A 22,114-nucleotide genomic window follows, 5' to 3' on the forward strand; every position below is an offset into this window, starting at 1 on the left:
TCTTTCCACTTTTAGGTATATGCAGCGTATAGATTTGAATGTTGCTATGTGTGCGTGCTGGAAGCAGTTGGAGGGGTAGATATGTATAGGACATCATGTGTTCAAGTGTGTCTTGCTGAAGGGAGCTTGTGGAAGCTGCTTTGGTGTTATAGATAGATGCCATGTAAACCATAACTGTGTGTGAAGCCCTCCGAATCGTGTGCATGGCATGTCTGATAGCACATGTGTGCGCCGTCATAGGCAAACCTATTTCAACGCAATTTTTAACTAGTTTGGTTGAGAAGTAAACTCCCAGTTGAACTCTCAGCAGGACAAGGGAGCTGTGCCTTAAGTCACTTACAACAAAAACTTCAACGACTGATGTCTGTTCACGCATAGCAGTGCTGGGACAGGGGGAAGTCTGTCAAAGTCTGCAGCACAGGCAGTGCCTGGGGAGGGCTGTGGGGGGCTGTGCCCGGTTTCCTGAGGCTCTGTACCGTGTTTCCCGGGGCCCCCAGGGCCCCCAGCACGCCGTGGCTGCTGTTTGGTGCAGTGTGTGTGGCACCAGGGACTGGGCACCGCTGGTGGGGACTTAGCCCAGCGCTCAACCTGTGGGTTGGCCTCTCCCCACATCCTGCTCATTTCCCCCTCCTCAGCAGCCTCCCAGAGAGCTGGTGCTTGGACCTGTGTGGAGAGGTCAGCTTGGTGGGGCACCCCAAAACCCCCTGCCCAACCTGTGATAGGAGTGGCATGAACTTGGAGCCGGGCGAGTGCGGGATGAACTCGGTGAGCTGTGGCAATGGGAAACTCCGCCAGTGGCTGATCGACCAGATAGACAGCGGCAAGTACCCCGGGCTGGTGTGGGAGAACGACGAGAAGAGCATCTTCCGCATCCCCTGGAAGCACGCTGGCAAGCAGGACTACAACCGCGAGGAGGACGCCGCCCTCTTCAAGGTAAGGCTCAGCCTGGGCTTGGGATGGTGGAATGCTGGCGGGGCACGAGGGATGCCCCTCACCATCTCATCCTTGCCACCTGCCTCTGCAGGCTGCCTCTGCTGCTTGGCTGCTGCTGGGCGCTGCCTGGCTTTGCCCTAGTGTCCCTGTGTTTGTGGGACAGCCCACCCTTCCCCAGTTCTCTGCGTGGAGCTAAATGCTTCTGGGACCACAGCACATATGTTTCCACATTCATTCCCCTTTCTTATGGCCACTAAACTGTTTTTTGTACCTTACCATGCTGCTATTTTTTAGCCTAAACCTGTGGGGAGTAAATTCGTGAACAATTCATGCACATGTAAGCACATACACGTATGCTGTATTCAAGCATTATGCCTTGTACTTGATTCTTTTTTTCTTTTTTTTTTCTTCCTTTTTTTTTTTTTTTTTTCCATTTTCTTGCTCTTTTGATTATCTGAAATGTTTCCAGGCTTGGGCTCTTTTTAAAGGAAAGTTCAGAGAGGGCATTGATAAACCAGATCCCCCTACCTGGAAGACAAGATTAAGGTGTGCTTTGAACAAGAGCAATGACTTTGAAGAACTGGTGGAGAGAAGCCAGCTGGACATCTCAGATCCCTATAAAGTGTACAGAATAGTGCCAGAAGGAGCCAAAAAAGGTAAAGCATCTCAAATTCCCTGTGTAACAGAATGTGAAAATGTCTCATTGCAAGCATATGAGGACTGAAGTGTGCTTTTCTGGAATGACCCTGCAGCCTTTTTAAGTCTTTTAAGGGACCAAAATGAGGGCTCAAGTGCAGCTTGTTCTGTGACTTGAGAGGCTGTGTCTGCAGGAGGACTGCTGGCGTTTGAGCTGGAGCACTGAAAGGGAGCCCATGTAGGAAGATGCAGACAGGCTTCTGCGCATCACTGGAGGAATTGCTCTTTTAGCTGGAGCCTCCCTGCCAGTTCTGTGTAGTGAGAGCCAAGCAGGTGGCTCAAGGGACAGGCAAAAAAAAAAAAAAAAAGCATGCTGGATCTAGGTTCTGAATACAGGAAAGAGCAATTTTGGGGCAGACTGTAGGTAACTGCCTTGGGGGGAAAGAGCTGGGAGTGAGGGATGCCCAGCCTGCAGCCTCCAGGGCAGGGGCAGGGCTGTGCCTGCTCTCCAAGAAGGCCCTGGTGCCAGGCAGGGCCTGAGAGGAAAGGCTTGGCATCATTGTGCACTAGGCTGGGACACACTGTGCTGTGGGGCACTGCAGAGCCCAGAGGGACAGACTGCCCAGAATCCCCCTGGATTCCCTGGGACAGACTGCCCAGGGCGTCCAGTCCCAAGTGGGCACTGGAAGGCATTTTGGCCTCTCTCTGTTCAATGGCAGGTTGTATGGATTTGCCTTTATTGTGCCAATTTCAGATTTCCTTAAGACGTGGTTGACATAATTTATTTTCATTCCTCTGGTGAACACAGGTGCAAAACAGATCAGCATGGAGGAACAGCCATTAATGATGAACCATCCCTTTCCAATAACATCTCCTTACACTGCACTACCATCTCAGGTATGGCATTAGTTGAGTGTTTGGTTGGTGCCTCTAGGCTGAGCAGCGATTTCTGTGCTATGCCTGTCCTTGCTGGTGGGGCTCTCAGGTTCTCCCTGTGAAGAAACTTCATTATGAGAACTGAGAAATTGAGAAGCAACTTTTCTAATGTCAGATGAGGCCACAGGGCAATTGATTTCCCTTGGTGTTGTTTATCCCAGAGTAATAGCTCTTCTCTGTTGGACAGCAGCTCCTAGTGCACTGCCATTCTCCTGGTGCCAGAATGTGAGCACCCAATGAAGCCTTGCTCTTTCAAGCAGACATTTACCAGCAGTGCTTTGACTGCCTTTTGTTATTCCACTCCTCTTATTATTTACACCAGTGGTGAGAAGCTCATTTGAGAGCCTCACTGGTGGTGGTGGCCAAGTGCCATCCGCGTAGCCTGGGCACAGCTCAGACCTCCATGGGCTTTGGCAGGGAAAATCAAGGAGCTGAGATGAGAAAGCTGATGCAATGCATAGCATTAGTTGTGACAGCTGCCTGCTGAAAGAATACCTCATTAAATCGAGTAGGTGCCGAACTACATGGTGCCCCACGAACGGAACTGGAGGGAGTTTGCCCCGGAGCAGCCACATCCTGACATTCCGTACCAGTGTGCCAGCATCCCCTTCGCCACTCGCGGCCATCACTGGCAAGGGCCCGCCTGTGAAAATGGTAAGACACCCCTGTTTGGGGCTGCTTGCTGAGGCTGGCCACCTGGAGGAACCCCAGATTCCTCAGGCTCATTATTTGTGGCTTTGATTGGAATGAACAGATGTGGATGTAGAGGGGGGCTGGGTTCCCTTGAAAGGGAGCCACCTTTGTCCTGGCTCTTGCGTCCACTGCCACTGTATGTGTGGTGTGTGGGCTGTGCAGTTCTCTGCATTGATAGAAATCAGCCCCCAAAAGTCCTCAGCTGTCTCAAAAGCCCTGAGCAATAAAGAAGGCAACCAGCCCTCACAAAAACCCCAAATGGGAACATATGTTCTTTAGCTTTTCTCTCTGATTTTGGACTTTTTGAGGCATACACCAGAGAGGTTTTCCCTCCAGCTTTGTGGGTTAGACTGACATTATTCTCCCTAGGGGAAAGCTGAAATTATTACTTTATTTTTGTGCTGTGGCAGTGGGACAACTTGTCATGGATTGAGATTCTCTTGGGGCTGGTACAGCAGAAACAGAATAAAGGAATGTTTCCTTCCCCAAAGATCTCACAGTACCAGAGCCTAACACAATCATGGCTTTCCAAGCTCTGCATCTGTAGGAAAAAGCCCAAATTGTGAAAATTGGCAATGCTGAAGCTTGCAGGGAATAAAACATAAGAGAAAGGGAACTGTGTGCTGTAGACCCTTGCAGGGTAACTCACCTGAGGATGCAGGCATTTGATTTGTGAGGAGAACCACTTGGTTCAGAAGGGCAGGAAAGGATGGAAAGCAAGAAAGGACCCTTGGAGTAGGTGCTATGTTTTCAGAGGACAACTCTTTCGTGGTTTTGATGCATAGAAATCTTTGGATCTGCTAAAAAGTAAATACTCAGTGCACTGCAACTTTTGCTGGCAGTATATTGGAATTATTAGGCAGAATGTTTTGCTCTTTAGCTGAGTTATTTGCTAATAAAAAAATCAAGGTAGCAAGCAGAATGAGCTCTGCCCTGAAGTACATCCTCTGCAGCACTTGCACACATTTGGATCCTTTGCTGAATTTGTAGGCTGTTGTTAGTGGTTGATACTGTGTTTCTCACTGGGCTATAAAATCCATCAAGAGATGGGTGGGTGTTTTTTATCCCAGTTACTCCAGCTCCTGGTGAGCTTTGCCACTGGGAAAGGTAATGCGTTCTTGTCTGCCAGTCACTTGCATCATCCTCCAGAGACTTTTATTGGCATTAAGAAACAGGAAAAACATCACTTGTCCATGGTAAAATCCACTTACTCAAAGGCATCTGTTGGAACAGTTTAGTAGTTCTAAATAGTAGTTCTGCTAATAAAACCCTAATAATCTTCTGCTGCATATTTTTCTTCACCTACATTTAAACAGTGTTAATCCCAGCTTTATTGTTATACCCATCATGAGTAAAGTTTTTTTGAAATATGAATTGTTTCATGCAGGCAACTTTTAAGAGCACTGTAGTCTAGTTAAAAATTTAAATTATTTCTTTAATGGAATAACATGTTAAGTAAGGAAAAGGACTAGGGGGAATATAGAAACACTAAGGGATTATTTCATGCTGACCCAATTGAAAATATAGTCCAGGTAACATCTGGAGTGATTGGTAGAGTTGGCCTACCTGGAGGAATTGGGAGATAGGAGCTTTTTAAGAAGAAGGGGAAAGAGAGAGAAAGTTCCTGTTGGGGTCCAGGAAAACTCACTTTTGCATTGCTGTGATCTCTGCCCTAGCTTTTCCTCCAGGATTTAGGCCTCTGTCACTGACTTTTGTTTGTGAAAACAGGTTGTCAGGTGACAGGAACCTTTTATGCTTGTGCTCCTCCTGAGTCCCAGACTCCTGGCATCCCGATTGAGCCAAGCATAAGGTCTGCTGAAGCCCTCACTCTCTCAGGTAAGGTCTATAATCCCCCAGGCTTCTTGGGGAGCTTGGTAAGAGACTCACACTTCTGCCTTGCCCAGGCACCATCTCTCTTTTCAGATTAAAGGAAAAAAGAAGAAAAAAAAAAAGAAAGTTAATCCTCTTTAATGAGTGAATTTAGGTGTATGGTTATAAGTCTGCTTTCCAGGATACTTGAGCACTTCCAGCCCCAGCTCCAAGGGATGGAGGTGGTTAAAGTTTATGAAAGTGCTTGGCTGGCTTGTGGTATTAGTGCTGGGTTGCTTTGGTGAGACACCAAATCAGGCCTTCCCCGGGGAGTTTGGCAATTTAGGAGTGTCAGTGACTTCAGGCTCAGGTTTTCATTTGGGAGAACCCCCCCTAAAATTGGTAGTGCTTGTAGTGCTCCTGTTGGTGCCATCTGGCTTTGCTCTGCTTTATTATTCCTGGTGGGAGAAAAAAAAAAGACATTCAGGAAAGAAAAGGGAAGTTATTTCAGCCAGGTTTGCAGATGTCTGGATGCTGGGGAACTTTCTGAGTAATTCTGGGAAAAGGTGTGGGAATGTGCTTTTCATGGAGTTAGTGGATAGACCTGTAAAGTGCTGCTTGGTGGGTTCTTAAGTGGGATTGTTCTCCTGAGTCAGGGTCAGTGTGGGTGTGTAGATGTGTTTGTCTTTGTGTGTGTATGTGAGCATACATTGTACACACATGTGTGTATTTTATATATATTTTCAGTGCTGTGTGAATTCTTAGGAGTCAGCCAGGTGGACCAGATGGCCATTTGAAGGCAAGGCAGGGGATTTTAGGTACAGCCCTGTTGGAGCTGGAGCCAGCAGTTGCTTCTCTCCAGGCAGCTGAGTGCAGCTTTGCAGGTCCCCTGTGCAGGAGCCTTTTCTATGCAAAATCTGGGGGGAAGCACAGCTACTTCCTTGTTAAATCTGAGGAAGTGTACTGAGCCAGTGGGTTTATCTGTGACGTGAGCTTGGAAAATGTGACCAACATCAACTTTTTCTGTGCAGATTTTTCCTTTTAAATGGAAATGTGAACTTGGTGGGATTTTAGTTCTACGAAATTCCCACGCATCAGTAGCCCTTTTAATAAGATGAGAGAGCATTAATGCTACTGTGCCCCTAAAATTTCAGTATTTATATTCTTTTTATTTTTTTGACTAATATGACCTTCTGACCACTGGGCTCAGAAATCTTACGCAAACTTGTCTCTTGGCCTTAGCACAGATCCGAAACATTAAACATCCATACTCATTTATCACAGGGATTGTTTTTTGTTTGTCTGTTTGTTTCTCCTTGTAGACTGCCGACTCCACATCTGCTTGTACTACCGTGAAATACTGGTGAAGGAGGTGACAACTTCCAGCCCTGAGGGCTGTAGGATATCCCACGGCCAAAGCTATGAGGTCAGCAGCCTGGACCAAGTTGTTTTCCCTTATCCAGAGGATAATGGCCAGAGGAAGAACATAGAAAAACTACTGAGCCACCTGGAACGAGGAGTAATTCTATGGATGGCACCTGATGGCCTCTACGCTAAGAGACTTTGCCAAAGCAGGATCTACTGGGATGGGCCAATGGCGCTCTGCAGTGACCGACCCAACAAGCTGGAGCGGGACCAAACGTGCAAACTCTTCGACACTCAGCGCTTCTTAGCAGGTAATTCCCACTGTGGCTTTGATACCCTCTTGGAAATGTCACCTGGTCACTGTCCAAATCAGCTTTATGGGAGTGCTCTTTTCATTCAAGTGAGAATTGTCCCTTGATACTTCTGGGCAAATGCAGCCAAGAGGTGCTTGAATCCTGAGTAATCCTATAAATTTCTGCTCTCTGCACATTCAATGCCCCTGCACAGACCAGCAGGAGTCAGCTGAGGCTCAGCTGGTGACACCCAATCTCTCACATTTCTATATGAAGCATAAGGAGGAACCTAGAAAAATAGTTTTTCCATAAATTGACACAGAAAATTGGATCCTCATCTTGGATTTGCTAGTCTAAGTCCTGGATAGGTCTGTGGTCTGCACTTGCACTCCTCTCAGCTTGACCCAGAGCAAGTCTGAGGTCTTGCCCTGAGTGTACAAATTTCAGTAGCAAGCCTTCTTTTCAGTCTGTGCCAGTGTCTAAAAGATATCTAGGAATTCAAAAGGGTTTCACAAGCTCTGGAATTTAGGACTGCCTAACATTCTGAGCAAGGAGGTGCATACCTCACCAGAGCTCTCTGGAAAGGTCTCATTTTGCACAAGGCAGTGCAGAGGGAGCAGGGGAGTGCTTTAGGACAGTGCCTTCTCCTTACAGCCCGTGAAGGGAAGAGGGGCAAAGCTTCAACCCCACTTCCCAGCACACCTGCACAGTTAGAGAGAGGAGAGCTGTCCACTCTGAGGAACTGGTGGGAGATGGTCATTGTCCCAGAGGACAGCTTGGGCGGCAGGAATAGATATTGGTCCTTTCTGGATATTTTTGGCATCACTTAGAGGTGAACTAAGTTGCTATGGTTTGGTGTGTTTTCTTACTAGAACAGAGCATCAGCACTGGCATGATATTCTCAGGGGAATAATGCCTTGCAAAATTTAAAAAAACCCAACAAATGAAATCCAAATCATCAGTTTTAGCATACTTTATATTCCAAGGTTGATACGTTGCCCTAGAGAAACAGCCAAGAAAAAATTGCATTTAAAGAGAGAAATCTTATATAGATGTGAGAATTGACAGTTAGAAAGGGGAATTTGAGGTCAGGCATTGGGTTGGGCTTCAATCACATGCTAATTTAAAGATGTATAATTCTGTGCCTGGTGATGGTTTTGGAAATCCCTTTCCCTTTTCTCAGGTGGTTTTTTAGATGTGCTCTGGGTTCTTCCAAATGGTTGACAGGACATCTCTTTTTAGACGCCTCACCCCAAAGATAAGCTCAAGCAATAGTTATTTTTCACCCCTCCTAAATTACTTATGCACCAGTGCCTGTGCAAACCCAAGTGTGTGGTTGCAGTCACGGTCTGTGGCATGTGCAAAGTGAGTTTTTGCATGAGATGATGCTCAGTGCAGTTTGGAAGTGAGTTGCCATGGGCCTGACACATCTGCTGTGTGAATTGAATGTGCTGGTGTCTCAGCCTGCAAGCAAGCTCAGGGATTCCCCTACTCTGGGAAACTGGGACTCCCCTGGGAAGAGAGGCAGGTGATCTCTGCCAGGAGAGGGAATCATGAACAGCAGAGAAGGGGACAGATGCAGAAGTGCTACAGCTCTTGGGGAGCCACTGAGGAGCTGAACCCTAAATGCAAACTGCACTGGAACACTGGGGCCTGGGCTGAGAAGCCTCTGCTGCTGAGAAAGCTAAAATGGGGCAATAAATCAGAAAGCAGGAGAATGCTCTCTGTGGAGAGAGATAAATGCATGGTAATTGTTGTAAATTGGGCTGGGTGGAGAGTAGGAGAGCAGAGGAAGAGAGCTTGGAGTGTGAGGGTGGCAGCCAGAGAATAGTTGGTGGGACAGAAGGAGTGGCAGCTGGAGCAGGAGTATCAGGAGGTTGAAAGGGTTTGGGGAGGCACAGGGGGAGCCCTTTGATGTTGGATGATGCACTTGGGCCTGGAAAGGAAGACAGAGCGAGCAGAAGGTTTTGGAGAAGTGCAGGGCTGAACTCAAACCATGATTGTCCTGGTGGTGGTAAAGAAAGGGCTTTCTTCTCCAGCTCTGTGCTATGGGCACTCCCACAGGTACTCAGGATTTGGAGAATCGCTGAGGCCAAGTAAAACAAGGGAAAGAGGAAGGTGAAAGAAGTTGTACATCAGCTGGATTGGCCTTGGGTGGGTCATCCTTCTTTGTCCTGTAACAGCACAGAGGGAAGCAGAGTCCCATGGAAAAATCTCTTCTTTCTTGACTTATCCCCAGAGGGTATGGCACACTTCAGGGGTTTCTGGGGAGACTTTGGAGAAAGCTTCATTTTACTCCATGTTTTAAGCAAGCTGCCCATTGTTTTACTTGTTTTACTGGCCCTCTCAGTAGGAGTAGTAGTCCAAGCCAGGGTTGGGATAGCCACTGAATCCACACCTTGGTCTGAAAAGCTTGCAGTTAGAATGGGAATGGCAGGGGTGTATTTTGGGAAAAGATGCATTTGTCATGTCAAGTTCAAAGGCTCTGCTTTCCCTTTCTAGCAGGGAGGGTGCTTCATTATAATACATCAGCTTTAATATTAATTGCAGCTTTTTCCAGAAAGCATGAACAGGGTTATAAATTAAAATTGAATATTTATCTATCAGCTGTGTAGAAACACAGCACTCAACACACACTTTAGCAAGGATATTGTGTTAGATTGAATTTTCTCTTTTCTGGATGGAAATGCAGTATCAAAACAACAACATTTGGTCCACAACACTGGAGATTCTGGTCTGAGTGGGAGTACCTGATAAAGGCCTCCCCTGCTACTTTTCACAGGGGACACTGACTATTAGAATAACAATATTTCATCATTTCACTTTGCACTAGGTTATGGGTTAGCAAAGAGAGTGCAGGGGCACAAAAGACACAGAAAGCTCTTTTGCTGGCTCAGTACATGGCTGAAGTAAGAGCCCTTTCCCCTTCCTTACCTCAGTGTGACAATGACAGTATGACAGTGACCTTACCTCACCTCTGTCACAGTCTGGCTGTGGCTAATTTTTGGGCCTGGCAGTATTTTGTGTCTCTGGCACTACCAAGCCATTTCAGTGCTGCTTTTGTGTGTCTGCTTGAATGGTTCCCTTGAATAGTACCAGAGGTGTCTGCACTCAGGGTCCCTTAGAAGTACTAACTGGAAGACATCTTGGTTTGTGCATATGAAATTAATTGTGAGACAAAGTAAACAGAAAAGTTGCAGTGTTGTAAATATCCAGCTCCCCATGATCCCAGGGAATGTCTCCAAACTCAGTGTCTTGTGCTTACCTTTTGTCTTTTTCCTGACCTCTCTCATCAACCCCTGGAGTTACTTTATCTTCTCCATTGTGCTCCAAGGTCATCCACAAAGTCTTACTGGCCTGTACTGGTTTTGACTGGAGCAGGGTTAATTTTCTTCACAGTGGTCCTTGTGATGCTGTGGTTTGGATTTGTGACCTAAACAAATAACTGATAACACAGGGACAATTTGTGCTGATAACACAGGGACAATACAGCTGATGTTGAACAGTGCAATCGCAATGTCAAGGTTTTCTCCTTGTCTCACTCTGCCCCCACAGGCTGCAGTCTGGGGTGGACAAGAGTCTGGGAAGGGGCACAGTCAGGGCTTCAACAATCCCAGCCGAGGGATATTCCATTCCATATGGGGGAATTTGCCAGAGGTTGCTGTTGCTTGGGCACTGGCCGTGTGTAGATCAGCCAGTCACGAGTGATTGCTTTTTCCATCACTTGTTTTTCTTTGTTTTGTCTTCTTTGTTTGTTTCTTTTTACCCATTAAACTGTCTTTATCTCAACCCACACATTTTTTTCCTTTTGCCATTCTGTTTTTCTCTCCCATGCTGGTGGTGGGAGTGAGTGAGTAGCTGTGTGATGATTGCCTGATTATTCCAGAGCACGGTACTTTCTCTCTTCCCAGAGCTGCAAGCCTTTGCTCACCATGGACGTCCGCTGCCGAGATATCAGGTCGCTCTGTGCTTTGGGGAGGAATTTCCAGATCCACAGAGGCAGAGGAAGCTAATTACAGCCCATGTAAGTAGGATTTCTGCCTTACCTAAAAGAAGCACACTCCTTGGAGGATATGAATCTGCCAGTCAGGCTTTTGTGCCTCATGTAGATTATGAGGGAGGTAGTAAATTGTTGAAGATGCAGCACTTTCCAGAGCAAGGTTTAATCCCCAGATCTGCCAGGGACTGACTGGAAGCCCTCAGTAGGGCAGAGCACCTGATTTTCCCTCTCTATAGAGCATTTTTTGATCTGTTTCAAATCCCATCTAAAGCTGAAATGTACCTGGAACTGCTGGGCTGTGCTGTTATTGGCACCAGCCCAGTTGTGCAGCTGCTTGGGTTGCCTGGCCACTGCAGGATGTGGTGCTTTTACACTCACTGCACCTGAAGGTGCTCCAGAATCCCAGCTTGCATCTCAAGGGCCTCAGCCCTTGATAGGATGCAGGGGCTGCCTGTGCAGCTTCAGGGTTCAGTAGCTGTCAGGCTCATGGGCTGGCTGACCTCAGTTCACACACACTCAAAGCTGCTGTTTCGGGATGCTCTCTGAGAGAGGGTGATGGTGGAGACTGAGACCAGGTACTTTCTGAATTGGCTGTATTGGCCCATAAAACCACAAGAGAGGTGGCAATGCTCACATTAGTGGCAGGGCTTTGCTTACTGCATCCTTGAGAAGAAAACTGGTGTCTCTTTTAAGTTTTTCGAAAGCCCCTTTGGTAGCAGGATGGGTGCCAAGTCAGATTTCTACCATAAGCTGTGGCCTCTGCTTAGCTGTGTAGCTTTTGTGCTGCCACACTGCTGCCTGGCAGATCTCTGGGGTGGAAGTTCAGAAGCTCACAAATCCATCCTGAGCTGTGCAATGACTAGTTAGAGATGGTTGCCCATCCCTGACTCTCCTTCAACTTTTTCCCATTCTTATTTTGACTTTCCAGCTTTCCGTCCCTGCTTCATACCAGCCTCTCTCCAGCCCCCTTATCCATCTCTTATCCTGGTATCTTCTCTGTGAGCCTGTACCTCGTGCTCATTCCAGAGCTTTCCTTCCCCTCTGCCAATTGCTCAGTCTGCTCATCCTCTTGATCTGTCCTGGCTTGTGGGCTGATGGGACCCTACCTTCCCACCAAACAGTAATGCACTGAAAGCTGCCTGGGGCACGCGTCCCACTGCCTTCCCATCTCCACCTTGGCATTTATTTCCTCCAAAACAGTGCCTGTGTCTTTTAACATGGAGGGATTGGCTGACCAGCAGGAGAGGGTTGTGGACAAGCGTCGTCCAGCCTGTCCTTCACTGAGAGTAAGGAGAGCTTCAGGTGTTTGTTCTCAGTGTACAGCTCAAATATTTACAGTCAGAGCCCAAAGCTCTGAGAGGGAGTGGTGGTTTCTGAAGAGACAGAAGTGAAGGCAGTGTTAACTCATACAAATCCCACTTGGTGGTTGAACAAATTTCTCATCAGAGCTTGAATGAACGGAAACAAAAGTAACCTAAAATGTTAGGTTGAAATCTAACTTCAGACACAGTCATTTGGCAACATATCTCTGCCTACCTGAGGGCTCCAACATTTCAAGTTAAGTCCTCAAAGCACTTTGCAGTGCAGACAAGACTTTTGGCATGTTCAACATGTATTTAAACACTTGGAGTGGCTGTGGGCATGTGCGTCCTGTGGGCATTGCTCACAGCCTGGGGCTGGCTAAGGGACTGCAATTTTTGATACATCATTTGTGTCACTGCTCCAGTCCCTTATAATGAAGGTGGTGAAGGTAAGGAGTGTGTGCAGGTAGACACTAAGGAGTGTGTGCAGACGCTGGGCAGCAGGGCTAGGCTAGGCTAGGCAAGACCTAGTTTAAAACAGAGATTAGTAAAACCATTGAAATTGTATTCCCATTCTGGGAAGCAGAACTGTTCTGCCCCAACTTGTTTTTAACTTAAAACCGCCCTGAATAACTAAGATGAGGAGCGTGAAGTTTTGTCACATGTCTGATTAACATTTTGTCTGTTCTTAAGGTTGAACCAATGTTTGCCAGGCAGCTGTATTACTTTGCTCAACAAAACAGTGGACATCTGCTGAGAGGCTATGATTTACCAGAACTTGTGACTAGTCCAGAGGATTATCACACATCTATTCGCCATTCCTCTATTCAAGAGTAAGAACCTCAGAAGGAGTGGTTTTAAAGGCACTGTAAAGATTGTGCAGAGTGGAAGACCAGATCTGGGTCACGATTTGGACATCCACAATCCCAGCTGGATGCCTTCAGGGGTACAATGATAGGAAAGTGAGCAACTAGGACAACTGTATTGTACAATAAAATTGACAGGTCTTCAACATTTGGATGCTACGTCTCACATGGGGTTCCACTGTTGCTGAGAATTAACTCGAAACTGACAAAATGCTTGCTGTGTTTACGTTTGCTTTAATGTTCTTCTTGGCTTTTGAGGACTGATCCATACCGAAGACTTAAATCCAGAGTTTACACTGTTTCCTTTGCAGGGCTATTTATTTTGGATTACTGATCTCAGGGAAAGTACATAAATTTGCAGTGTTCCCAATTTGAAACTGTAGCTACTATAGGTGGGTAGCAAATGTAGATGGTTTATTGAGAATAGCTAATACATGTACGTGGTTATAAATTTAGATTCATAAGTGTGATGCCTATTTTCTTGTATAGAATATTTCAGTGTATTTTTGAAAACAATGCAATTCTTCAGAGACATATTTTTTTAATGTCTGACTTGTCCTGACAACGAATTTTGTTGCTGCCGTTGTTGTTATTGGATTAGCCTCCATGATAGCAGTTTCTAAGGTAATGCATTTATGGTACTGTGTTAAGAAGAGTGACCGTTCAACTCATATTACCTGTGGATTTAGTGGATTAACCACTAAAATTCTAGACTCTCAAAGAGCAGGTTTATAAATAAATTGTTTTTTTCTTATAATTGTAAGCTACTATGCATGCATTATACATACACATATATATGTACATATGTATGTATGTATGTATGTATGTATGTATGCATTAGAATTAAGTTGGCAGACCTTGCAAATAGCACAGAAATGGTCCAGCTACCCCTTTTTGATGTCACATACATAAGCCAGGTTAAAATAACCACCACCCGTGACTTGGACAGAGCCAACTCTGCTGTTTGTGTGCACTTGCAGCTTTCTTCCAGTGGTACTGAAATGAATGTGAAAGGAGAGCTCAAGGAGAGCAGCATTTAGCCTTCTGTACTAAGGCAGTCAAGGAAATACTTGTTTGAATGTTTGTAGAATTTGATGCAGTTTGCAGCTTTCAGTGGTAGGGTGCTTTTAGAAAGACAAAGAAGTCTTCTGGGTGTGTGTGTCAATGAAGTTTCCTTGCTGGCAGGCAGCCCATGTGGTCTTAGTAGGTTTCACTCCAGAACATGATCTCCCTGTGCTTAGCAGACATACTTCACTTTACTTCCTAAATGAGGAAGAAAAAACGGTACTTGGTCTGGCAGCAGACTTGTGTTAGGGAATTTGAATTTATACATCTTAAAGATGCATACTCTTTTGGGATATATTATCCCCCTTCTTCTTCACAATGCCAAGCAGAATGAACAGGTCATTTCTACTTTGTTACTTGAAGGGTTTTTTTCCTGGCTTAAAGATTTTTGTAGGGGAGACCTCTTTCTTAGACATTAAAAGCAATGCTCTGGGTGACCATCTGAGATTCGCATGTGCTTTTGTCCTGTGCGTACATTTTACTGAAAGGGACTTCTGTGTTCAGACTTAACTGGTACAATACAAATATTTGATGTGTTTTTCACTTTTTTTCTAGTGGTTGTTGCTTCATATGCTCATTGCTTCAGCTCACGTCTTGGAATAAAGTTCTATTTCCCTACCAACTCGGTGCGTATGTGTTGTTTTCAGTAGCGGGACAAATCTAACGCGTGTGGTTCTGCACTGTGAACCTGGGCAGCACTGCTGGCTGTCTATGGGGAACTCTGTTCTGAGCCAAAAGTGCAGAGAAAGGTCAAAAGGTAAGGATTTTTGTTTATGGAAATGTCTGCAATATTAGCCACAGGTAGCAGAAAAAAGGAAAATAGAGAGGTTCCCCTTCGGCTGTTGGTTTCCAGGTCCATGGTCAGCGCAGCAGAGCTCCTGCAGCTGGGGATCTGGTGCTGCCATGCTCTGCCCCTCCAGGGCTTCTGGGGCTGGGGACCAGGCTGGTACTCTCCTGCCCAGCCCAGCATGTAGGGATCCTCTGACTGCCACTTGGTTCCTGGTTGTTAGAGTTTCCAGTGCACTTTAAAGTGAGTAAAGCTAGGAAAGGGTGAAAAGGAAGATGGTAAAGCAAACCAAAGTAGTGAAGTTGCAAAGAGGAGGGAGTTTACCCGGTAGCCCCTCTTTGCTAGAAATCGGGGTCCTGAGGGGTTTTTGGGTGCAGGAGCAAGCAAGGTGTGAAATAATACAGTCATGAGATCTGTAAAGTGTCTGAAGATGGGTGGGGGAGAGTATTTTCTCTTTTTGTACAGACTCCTATTGACTATCAAGGTGCATTATAATTTTTGGCTTTGGAATGTGCTTTTAATTATTGTCCTTGAAGTAGCATAATTTAAAGCCAGCAGCTGTGGAGAAGGAGGGAGGGAGAGGAGCTAGAAGACCACCATCTAATTTCTGGCCAAACACAACTTGCTTGGAGGAATGGCGCAGGGGGGTGAGTGGAAGGAAAATCAAGCTGTTATTTGTACCATAAATTGTTTTGCAACTTAAAGCTGCATTTACTTTTGTGACCATTTCTTATTGTTCAAAATAATTATGAATCTCCAAAGTGGGAAAAAAACAAAAAGCAAACAAGAAAAAAAAACCTGGAAACATTTTCTCCTTTTAGTATCTTTTTTACAGTCACTACATGAAAGCATTTGAGGTACTTCCTACCTCTGTTAAATTCTGTTTATAGTTTCTGAGGTCTGCTTCCTTCCTGTTATGTTTTCGGTGGTGTTGTAAATGACATGTTTTACTCCTGTCAACACTGAAGGCATAACTGTTTGGTTTTTTTTCAAACGTTTTTTTGTGTCAGTATTGGTTTTTCTGATTTTAATACAGCCACAGTTGCAACCGTTTCTTGAAAGGATTTTGTAGCAGAGAAGCACCTATATTCCAAATTTGGTTCTGCTGAGTAGTTTGTCTGTAAACTGTATTAGACTTAGAGGGGTTGTAGGTTAACCAGAAACAAAGAGATATATTTTAAGTTGAAGTACAGTGTAATGGGTTTTGTGGAAAAAACGCAGGATTCACGTGAAAACCCCTGTGGCCTTTAGATGGGCACATTCATGGTGTTTACATCAGCGTTTGTCAGCAGTGTGGAGGTGGGGAAACACCACCCTCAGCACAGGGCTTTCAGGAAAAAGTAAAGCATTTTCTCTTGCACGCTCTCAGATCACTGTCTGTGTATACTAGTAGAGAGGCAGGGGGGAGGAAGGGGGAGGGAAGAGAGAAAGAGAAAGAGAACTCACCAGAGAGGCCAAGCAAATTGAAACAATCGTATCTCCTTTCTCAGGCAGAACTCTGTGTCAAATTTAGATGAACTTGGATGGTAAGATAATAAAGATTGCTCGGGTGGTTTTTATCTGAACTCTCATCTGGCTGGTAGTAGGCAGATAGCTACTGATCCTTGATTTAATGCTTATGAGTTTGGTTGACTCTGAAGAGATGTCACCAGGTCCCTGTGACTCGGAGTAGTTGCGAGGTAGCTGTGTGCAGCCATTCCAGCACTGAACTTCCAAGTGTGTAGTCAGGTGAGCACATCCTCCTTGCATCCCAGAGGAGTGGTCACATCCACTGTGACCCACAACCGGCTCCACTGCTGGGCTTCAGGAGCCAGCTGGCCCAATGGCTGAGGAATGCTCCATGCCCTGACTGTGCTGAAATGACAGTGAAGGAGGAGCTAACTTAGGTGTCTCAGAATATGACTCTTGCAGCAATAGATGTTAAATAACTTACAAACACACTGACTGGATGGGTTGTCACTGTCCTCTTGCCAGCTGGCAATAGGAAAAGACAATCACCTGTGCCCAAGTGGAAACTGAAAAGTAGGCTAGATGCCTTGGTTCTGGGTTTGGACTTGTTTTTCTGCTTGGCCTTCGCAGAGGCTGACTGGACAGCTGATGTCTGAGTGGTTCTGCCCAGGGTGATGTTCCACGAAAAGGCAATTATCAAGGGTGTGAAGAGCCCAGTCCAGGTTTCATCTCTTAGATAGGAGTAGTGTCTGGTAAACGATGGCAATGAAACACAGGACTTCATTTTACAAATGCATTCTTATTGTTTCTGCACAGCATGACTGCCTTGCATGTCTCTGCAAGCAGCTGGCAGCCTCCTGCCACTCCAGCTACAGTGCTGCCAGCTGAGGCCAGACCTGTTGTGCTGGGTACTTCTCTCAGATCAGTCTTCCAGACTTCAGCTATCATTTCCTGCTCCCTACAAAAGACAGGTCATGAATTATGCAAAAAAATTCTGTCTTTTAAGCTAAGAGAATAGACAGATTCAGGTGACTTTTCACAAACCACAGCTAATGCATTCCCTCCATATTTCTGGGAAGTGTTTTCATCTTTGACCCTTAGGCTTTCTGTGTTTTGATTTTGAGACCAGGCTTCTGAATTCTTGCTCTAGGAATGTCTGAAATCCAAAAACTTAGGGGCTCTGGTTGTCCTTCTGCTTACCTTTCCTAGCTGGGCAGAAATTATGTCCATGTAGCATCAATGAAACCACCTCCCAGAGGAAGTTCTGCGAATGTCCATGTGAACATGGTGAAGTTAGAGCAGACACTTTCATCTTACCTGAAATATGCTTTCCAAGCTCTCCTGGCTATGTCAGTCCAAGTGCAGTGTGTACATGAAGCACATTTCTTCCCATCCTCACCGTATTGTTCATCTTGCTCCTTCTCACTTCCTTCATGAAGATGTTTAAATCTGGATCAGGCAGATAGAGAGCCCTGATTTCCTCAGGTCTGCAAGATGCAGATTCTCTCTGACCTGGGAATGGCCAGTGCAGCACAGGCAGTGGTCAGATGCTTTCAGGTTCAAGCACTTCTGCTGTGTGTCTCCAAAATGCATTAGCCTGTCATTGTCCATGGATAACTCCTACTCCTATATCAGGGACTATTTGTCTCATACAGTCTTATGCCTTCTCTTCCTGGACTAATATGCCTCAGCAAATTCCCTTTTGTCATCAAGAAATTCCCTTTTTTCCTGGTGGTTGCAGCCACCTAGTAATGGGCATTGCTAGGTACCTTGCTGTGGTCTAGCTAACCCTTTTGACTCTCTCTTGGGTCCTCTATCAGTTTTCCTCTACACTGGCAGCAAGACCTAAAGGCAGACAGTGCCTCTTAGTTGAGCAGGACGGGGCACTACCTTTGAAGGTTAGTCTCTAGACAGCACCACAATTTCTGTAATTGTGAGCAGGATGTTCTTGTATCTTCCCAGTTGTGATTCTGACCCTCAAGCCCATGAACTGATCTGCAGAATATAATCATAGCAATCATTTAAGCTAGGCTTTCCTGTAGGAAGCTGGTGTGCAGCTTCTCTCCACCCAAGGCACCACACTCAAATTGCAGTTTCTCAGGGTGATTGAATCAATGGTTTCTCATGCTCCTGTCAGAGCCACTCATAACTGTCTCATAAAAGCAAATGATGAGCATTTCTGGTTTCTAGCACAGAGTATATAGCCTCCAATAAAATCACTTTTAGAGCTAGATATCCTACTTTTTTCCTTTCAAACTTCTGGGTTTCATGATTTTATATCCTCAGAAACTAAAGTTATGGGTCAGGGCTTGATACATCTCCAACAGCTCATTTTCATTTCCTTTTTTCACACATGATCAAGAGGTTTAGCCCTCTTCATGACTGTCCCCTCCCACAGAAAAAAACCCATGCAAGGAGTAGTGAGAGAGAGACTTCAAAAACAGGGTGAGTGACCTCATCTGCTGTAGAGACGTCAGTCTCCAAGAAATAGGAAAGGTCAGAGCTGTTTAGAGCAATGGGGGTTTCACAACTCAGCTAAAAAATCCAGACTCTGTCTGAAGAGTTCTTGATGCCCTCACCCTTTATCTCATCTTTTCCCGAACTAGTTGGTGACCCTCCATCCAGAGAACTGGCTGCTCTGTGGTTTTTAACATAGATTGCCATCCTATGTTCCATTGCTTAACATGGACTTTCCAAAGGAAAGTGGTGAAATAAATGACAGATGTTTGCATGGTAATATTGTGAATCCTTTTCACCCTTTAAAACCAAACACAGTGTTTTCTTCTTAAGCTTCTTCCACCCCCAATATAATGGAATCCTGGAAGTTTTAATTGCAATTTTATTATTTGAACTAATTAGCTGGTTTGGTTGCTGAGCTTTGTACAGCAGTCTGTGTGGGATAGAGGCAGAAGGGCCCTCTCGGTGCTGGTGGCCGGAAGCTGGAGGAGCTGGGAGCTCTCTGTGCCTGGTGCCGCGGGCCAGGGAGGGGGGTTTGCCTGGTGGCCCTGGGCGTGGATGCGGGTCACCCGTACCCGCAGACAGCGCCAGCCTGGAAAATGACTCTGAAGTCTCACTTTCCTTTAAAACCATCACTCTACAGATAAAATGGCTTACCTGCAATCCCCACACAGTTACAGGCACCGTTTAAATATAGCATCGATGTCTATCTGCGAATTACAAGGAAATGAATAAATCGAGGCGACGCAAACCGCAAGAAGGAAGTTGAAAGGCTGGAGCTGTGATAGGCTGCGTGTGCCCAGGGACCCGGTCCCACCTGCACCATCGGCTCCAGAGGCGACGCCGCCGCCGGACTGCCCAGCCCGTCCCGGGTCCCCGGCGCGCACATCCCCGCGCTGCCGCTCTCCCGGGAGCTGCCCACGTGGAGTGCCTGGATCTGCGTCCTGGGGGCACCTGCACCCCCGCAAAAGCCAAAGGCACCCGGGGCACCTGGGGTCCCAGCCGCAGGGAGGGGGGCGGTGCGGCGTTTTCTGGAAATGAATGAGTTCATTTCTGGGAGGCAGTGGTGGGGGGTGCTCCAGAACGCAGGGGAGCGCAGGGAGGATGAATGCAGGAAGTTGAAGCATGACTTCAGTGCTGCTTACCATCCTGCAGCCTGCTAGCTGCAGATATCTGGCTAAGTTATTTGGCCCGGCTTCATTTTTATGTTGTGAAGGTTGACTACTTTTTTTGATTGCTAAATTTATGTCAAAACCAGAGCATTAGGTAAAAAAAAATGAAGATATTGCATACAGAGAGTGCGTGTGTGTGTGTGTGTGTGTGTGTGTGTGTGTGTGTGTGTGTGCAGCTAGCAAGCCACTCTCACCCTTCTTCAATAATCTTTTACGCAATTGGCAGGGTTTATTCCCGTGTGAAGGAGGTGCTAATGACACTCTAAACATTTTGTGAAAATATTGGCCTGGGGAGAGGAAACAAGATCAGGTGCAAATCAGCATCTGCTGCAGGCTCTCAACACATATTAGGCACCTAATTTTTCGGACTCCACCAGAGGAGGAGTGTCCACTGATTCCTTGTGCCTTATTAACGCCCCGATGCTGCACTGCAGGCTATTTCTGCTGCTCCAGAACTCCACCTTACCTGCAAGGTCTTGTGGAAAACCAAGCACATACCCCTAGGGCCCAATAAACCCATTTTTCCTCCTTTCATATGCCAGGTGCTCCCAGGATGAAGGCTGTAGCTCTTGGCACTAACAACAATTTCCCTTGGCCAGCAGCTTGGGTGGTAGGCTGACTGTGGGCAGGGGAAAGTGAATGCTCATGTGCAGCCTCTTCTTCCAGCCCCTCTGGCAAACCCCTGTGGGATAGGATAGTACTGAAGTTAGTCTGGCAGGATGTAAGGATCATCAGCACTGCTCTCTACCATTCCAGCCAAAACACGTCTTTGCCAGGAAAAACTCTGCATCTTTGGGTGAAGGAGGCAGAGGACAGTGGCTGCAGGCATGAACCCAGTGAATGGAAGGACAAAGTGTGGAGAAGGACAGCAGGTTGAGGACAGTTCAGTTGCAGGTATACCTGGGGCTCATTAGGGCCATTTAGTGCGTTCTGCCTTTTGCAAGAGTCTGAAGTAGAGAAGTGGGTTTTAGTGGGTTTTGGCCACGAGGAGAAGTCAGCTAGTTCTCAGAAATAAGGCAGCACGTGCAGACATGGGGAGCAGGAAAGGCATAAAAAAAGTAAAAATAAGAATCAGTGTATAAAGACAGATCTTCCCCTCAAAAAAAAAAAAGAAGAAAGTTAAAAAAAAAGAAGGACAAGCTAAATTTGGCTGGGAAAAGAGGTGGACAAGTATAGAGGTATGAGCTGCTGCTTGTGGCCACACAGGGTCAGTGGGTCAGTTATGGGGAATGGGGAATGTGAGGGGAATGGGAGCTGTTATGAGGGCATGTCTGGAATTGCTCAGTGAGAGTTGAGAGAGGGATACCATAAGGGTGGGCCAGAAGTGAGCCTGGAGACCATCCTAGGGGAGGATGGAGGAGGAAAAAGGGAGTGAAAGGGCCCCCCAAGGGGCAGTGGTGGGGCCTTGGCCATGAGGGAAGGTGACAGTGGGGCTGCTAAGTATGGGGTAAATGGAGGGCAAGGGGGAGTTTGAGGAATACAGAGTAGTGAGTTGTGGTTGGAATAGGGGAGGAAGCTTGAGGATGAGCTTGAAGGGAGAAAAAGAGCAGAAGGGGGAGCAGCAAGAGGGATGCTGCAGCCACAGGTGCTCTGGCAAGCAGGAGGAAGGGAGGCAAGGAAAGAAGAAGAGGATGGAGGATGATGATGGTCAGAAGAAAGGATCTGGTTGTGATTAGAGGAGTCAATGTTAGGTGTGTGGCTGGGTCCAGAGGAGCTGGAGGAGAGGGTTATTGGAAGGCCTTGCCAGGAGGCTTTTATCCACACTTGGAGAATGGGGTAAAAGTAGCTCATGAGCTGGGATAGAGTGACCCAGACTAAACCCAGTGCTACAGAAAGATAAAATCAGGAGACTCAGAGCTGAAGGATCTTTGTGCAGAGGGACAAGGAGAGGCTGAAAAAAAGCAGCAAAGCCACAGCCAGTGATATAGCCAAGGTCACAGCAGGGCCAGGTGGAAAGACAAGAAGATGATGTTGAGGGAGAGACAAAGGTGGCCATAGAGAAGGAACTGAGAGCCCAGAGATCAGATAAGGAGCAGAGCATAGCCTGAAGAACGTTTTTAAGAGGAGTGAAAGTTAGCAAGTGGTCCTGATGTGGTGAAGCCTTAGTGAAAGTGGGATGTTGAATATTTCCTCAGTTCCTCAACAAAGTCAAGCTAAGCTTCCTTGGCTTTAGGTGAGTATCTCCCCACAGACACCCACGTGCTCCTGCTCCTGCCCAGACATCTCCAGCTCCATGTTTGGAGATAGAAAGTGAAGAGTATTACTTTTGGAACAAAGACAGCAGTTCCTGTCCAGTCCACCAGGGAATCTCACCAAGACTGCCATGGGTTTAATGGGCCAAGAAGGCTGATT

The 22,114-nt window shown here is 46.4% G+C and overlaps 1 protein-coding gene across 1 annotated transcript; it reads left to right on the forward strand.

Annotated features, from left to right (window-relative positions):
* Window positions 1-683: 683 nt before the first annotated feature.
* On the forward strand, window positions 684-14,519 carry IRF4 (interferon regulatory factor 4). The gene is made up of 8 exons (XM_036406433.2): window positions 684-933; window positions 1,403-1,589; window positions 2,378-2,466; window positions 3,018-3,159; window positions 4,927-5,034; window positions 6,330-6,683; window positions 10,577-10,689; window positions 12,660-14,519. The coding sequence occupies exons 1-8, from the start codon at window positions 730-732 to the stop codon at window positions 12,801-12,803; spliced, it is 1,341 nt and encodes a 446-aa protein (XP_036262326.2). The 5' UTR covers window positions 684-729; the 3' UTR covers window positions 12,804-14,519.
* Window positions 14,520-22,114: the final 7,595 nt, after the last annotated feature.

This window comes from Molothrus ater, chromosome 1 (genome assembly GCF_012460135.2).
Source record: "Molothrus ater isolate BHLD 08-10-18 breed brown headed cowbird chromosome 1, BPBGC_Mater_1.1, whole genome shotgun sequence".
In the NCBI taxonomy this organism is placed as follows: Eukaryota; Metazoa; Chordata; class Aves; order Passeriformes; family Icteridae; genus Molothrus; species Molothrus ater.

Coding starts and splice junctions, on each gene's coding strand:
- IRF4 (XM_036406433.2), top strand. CDS start 730: ATGAACTTGGAGCCGGGCGAGTGCGGGATGAACTCGGTGAGCTGTGGC. Junction 1,590..2,377: donor GCCAGAAGGAGCCAAAAAAG/GTAAAGCATCTC, acceptor TGGTGAACACAG/GTGCAAAACAGATCAGCATG. Junction 10,690..12,659: donor GGAAGCTAATTACAGCCCAT/GTAAGTAGGATT, acceptor TCTGTTCTTAAG/GTTGAACCAATGTTTGCCAG.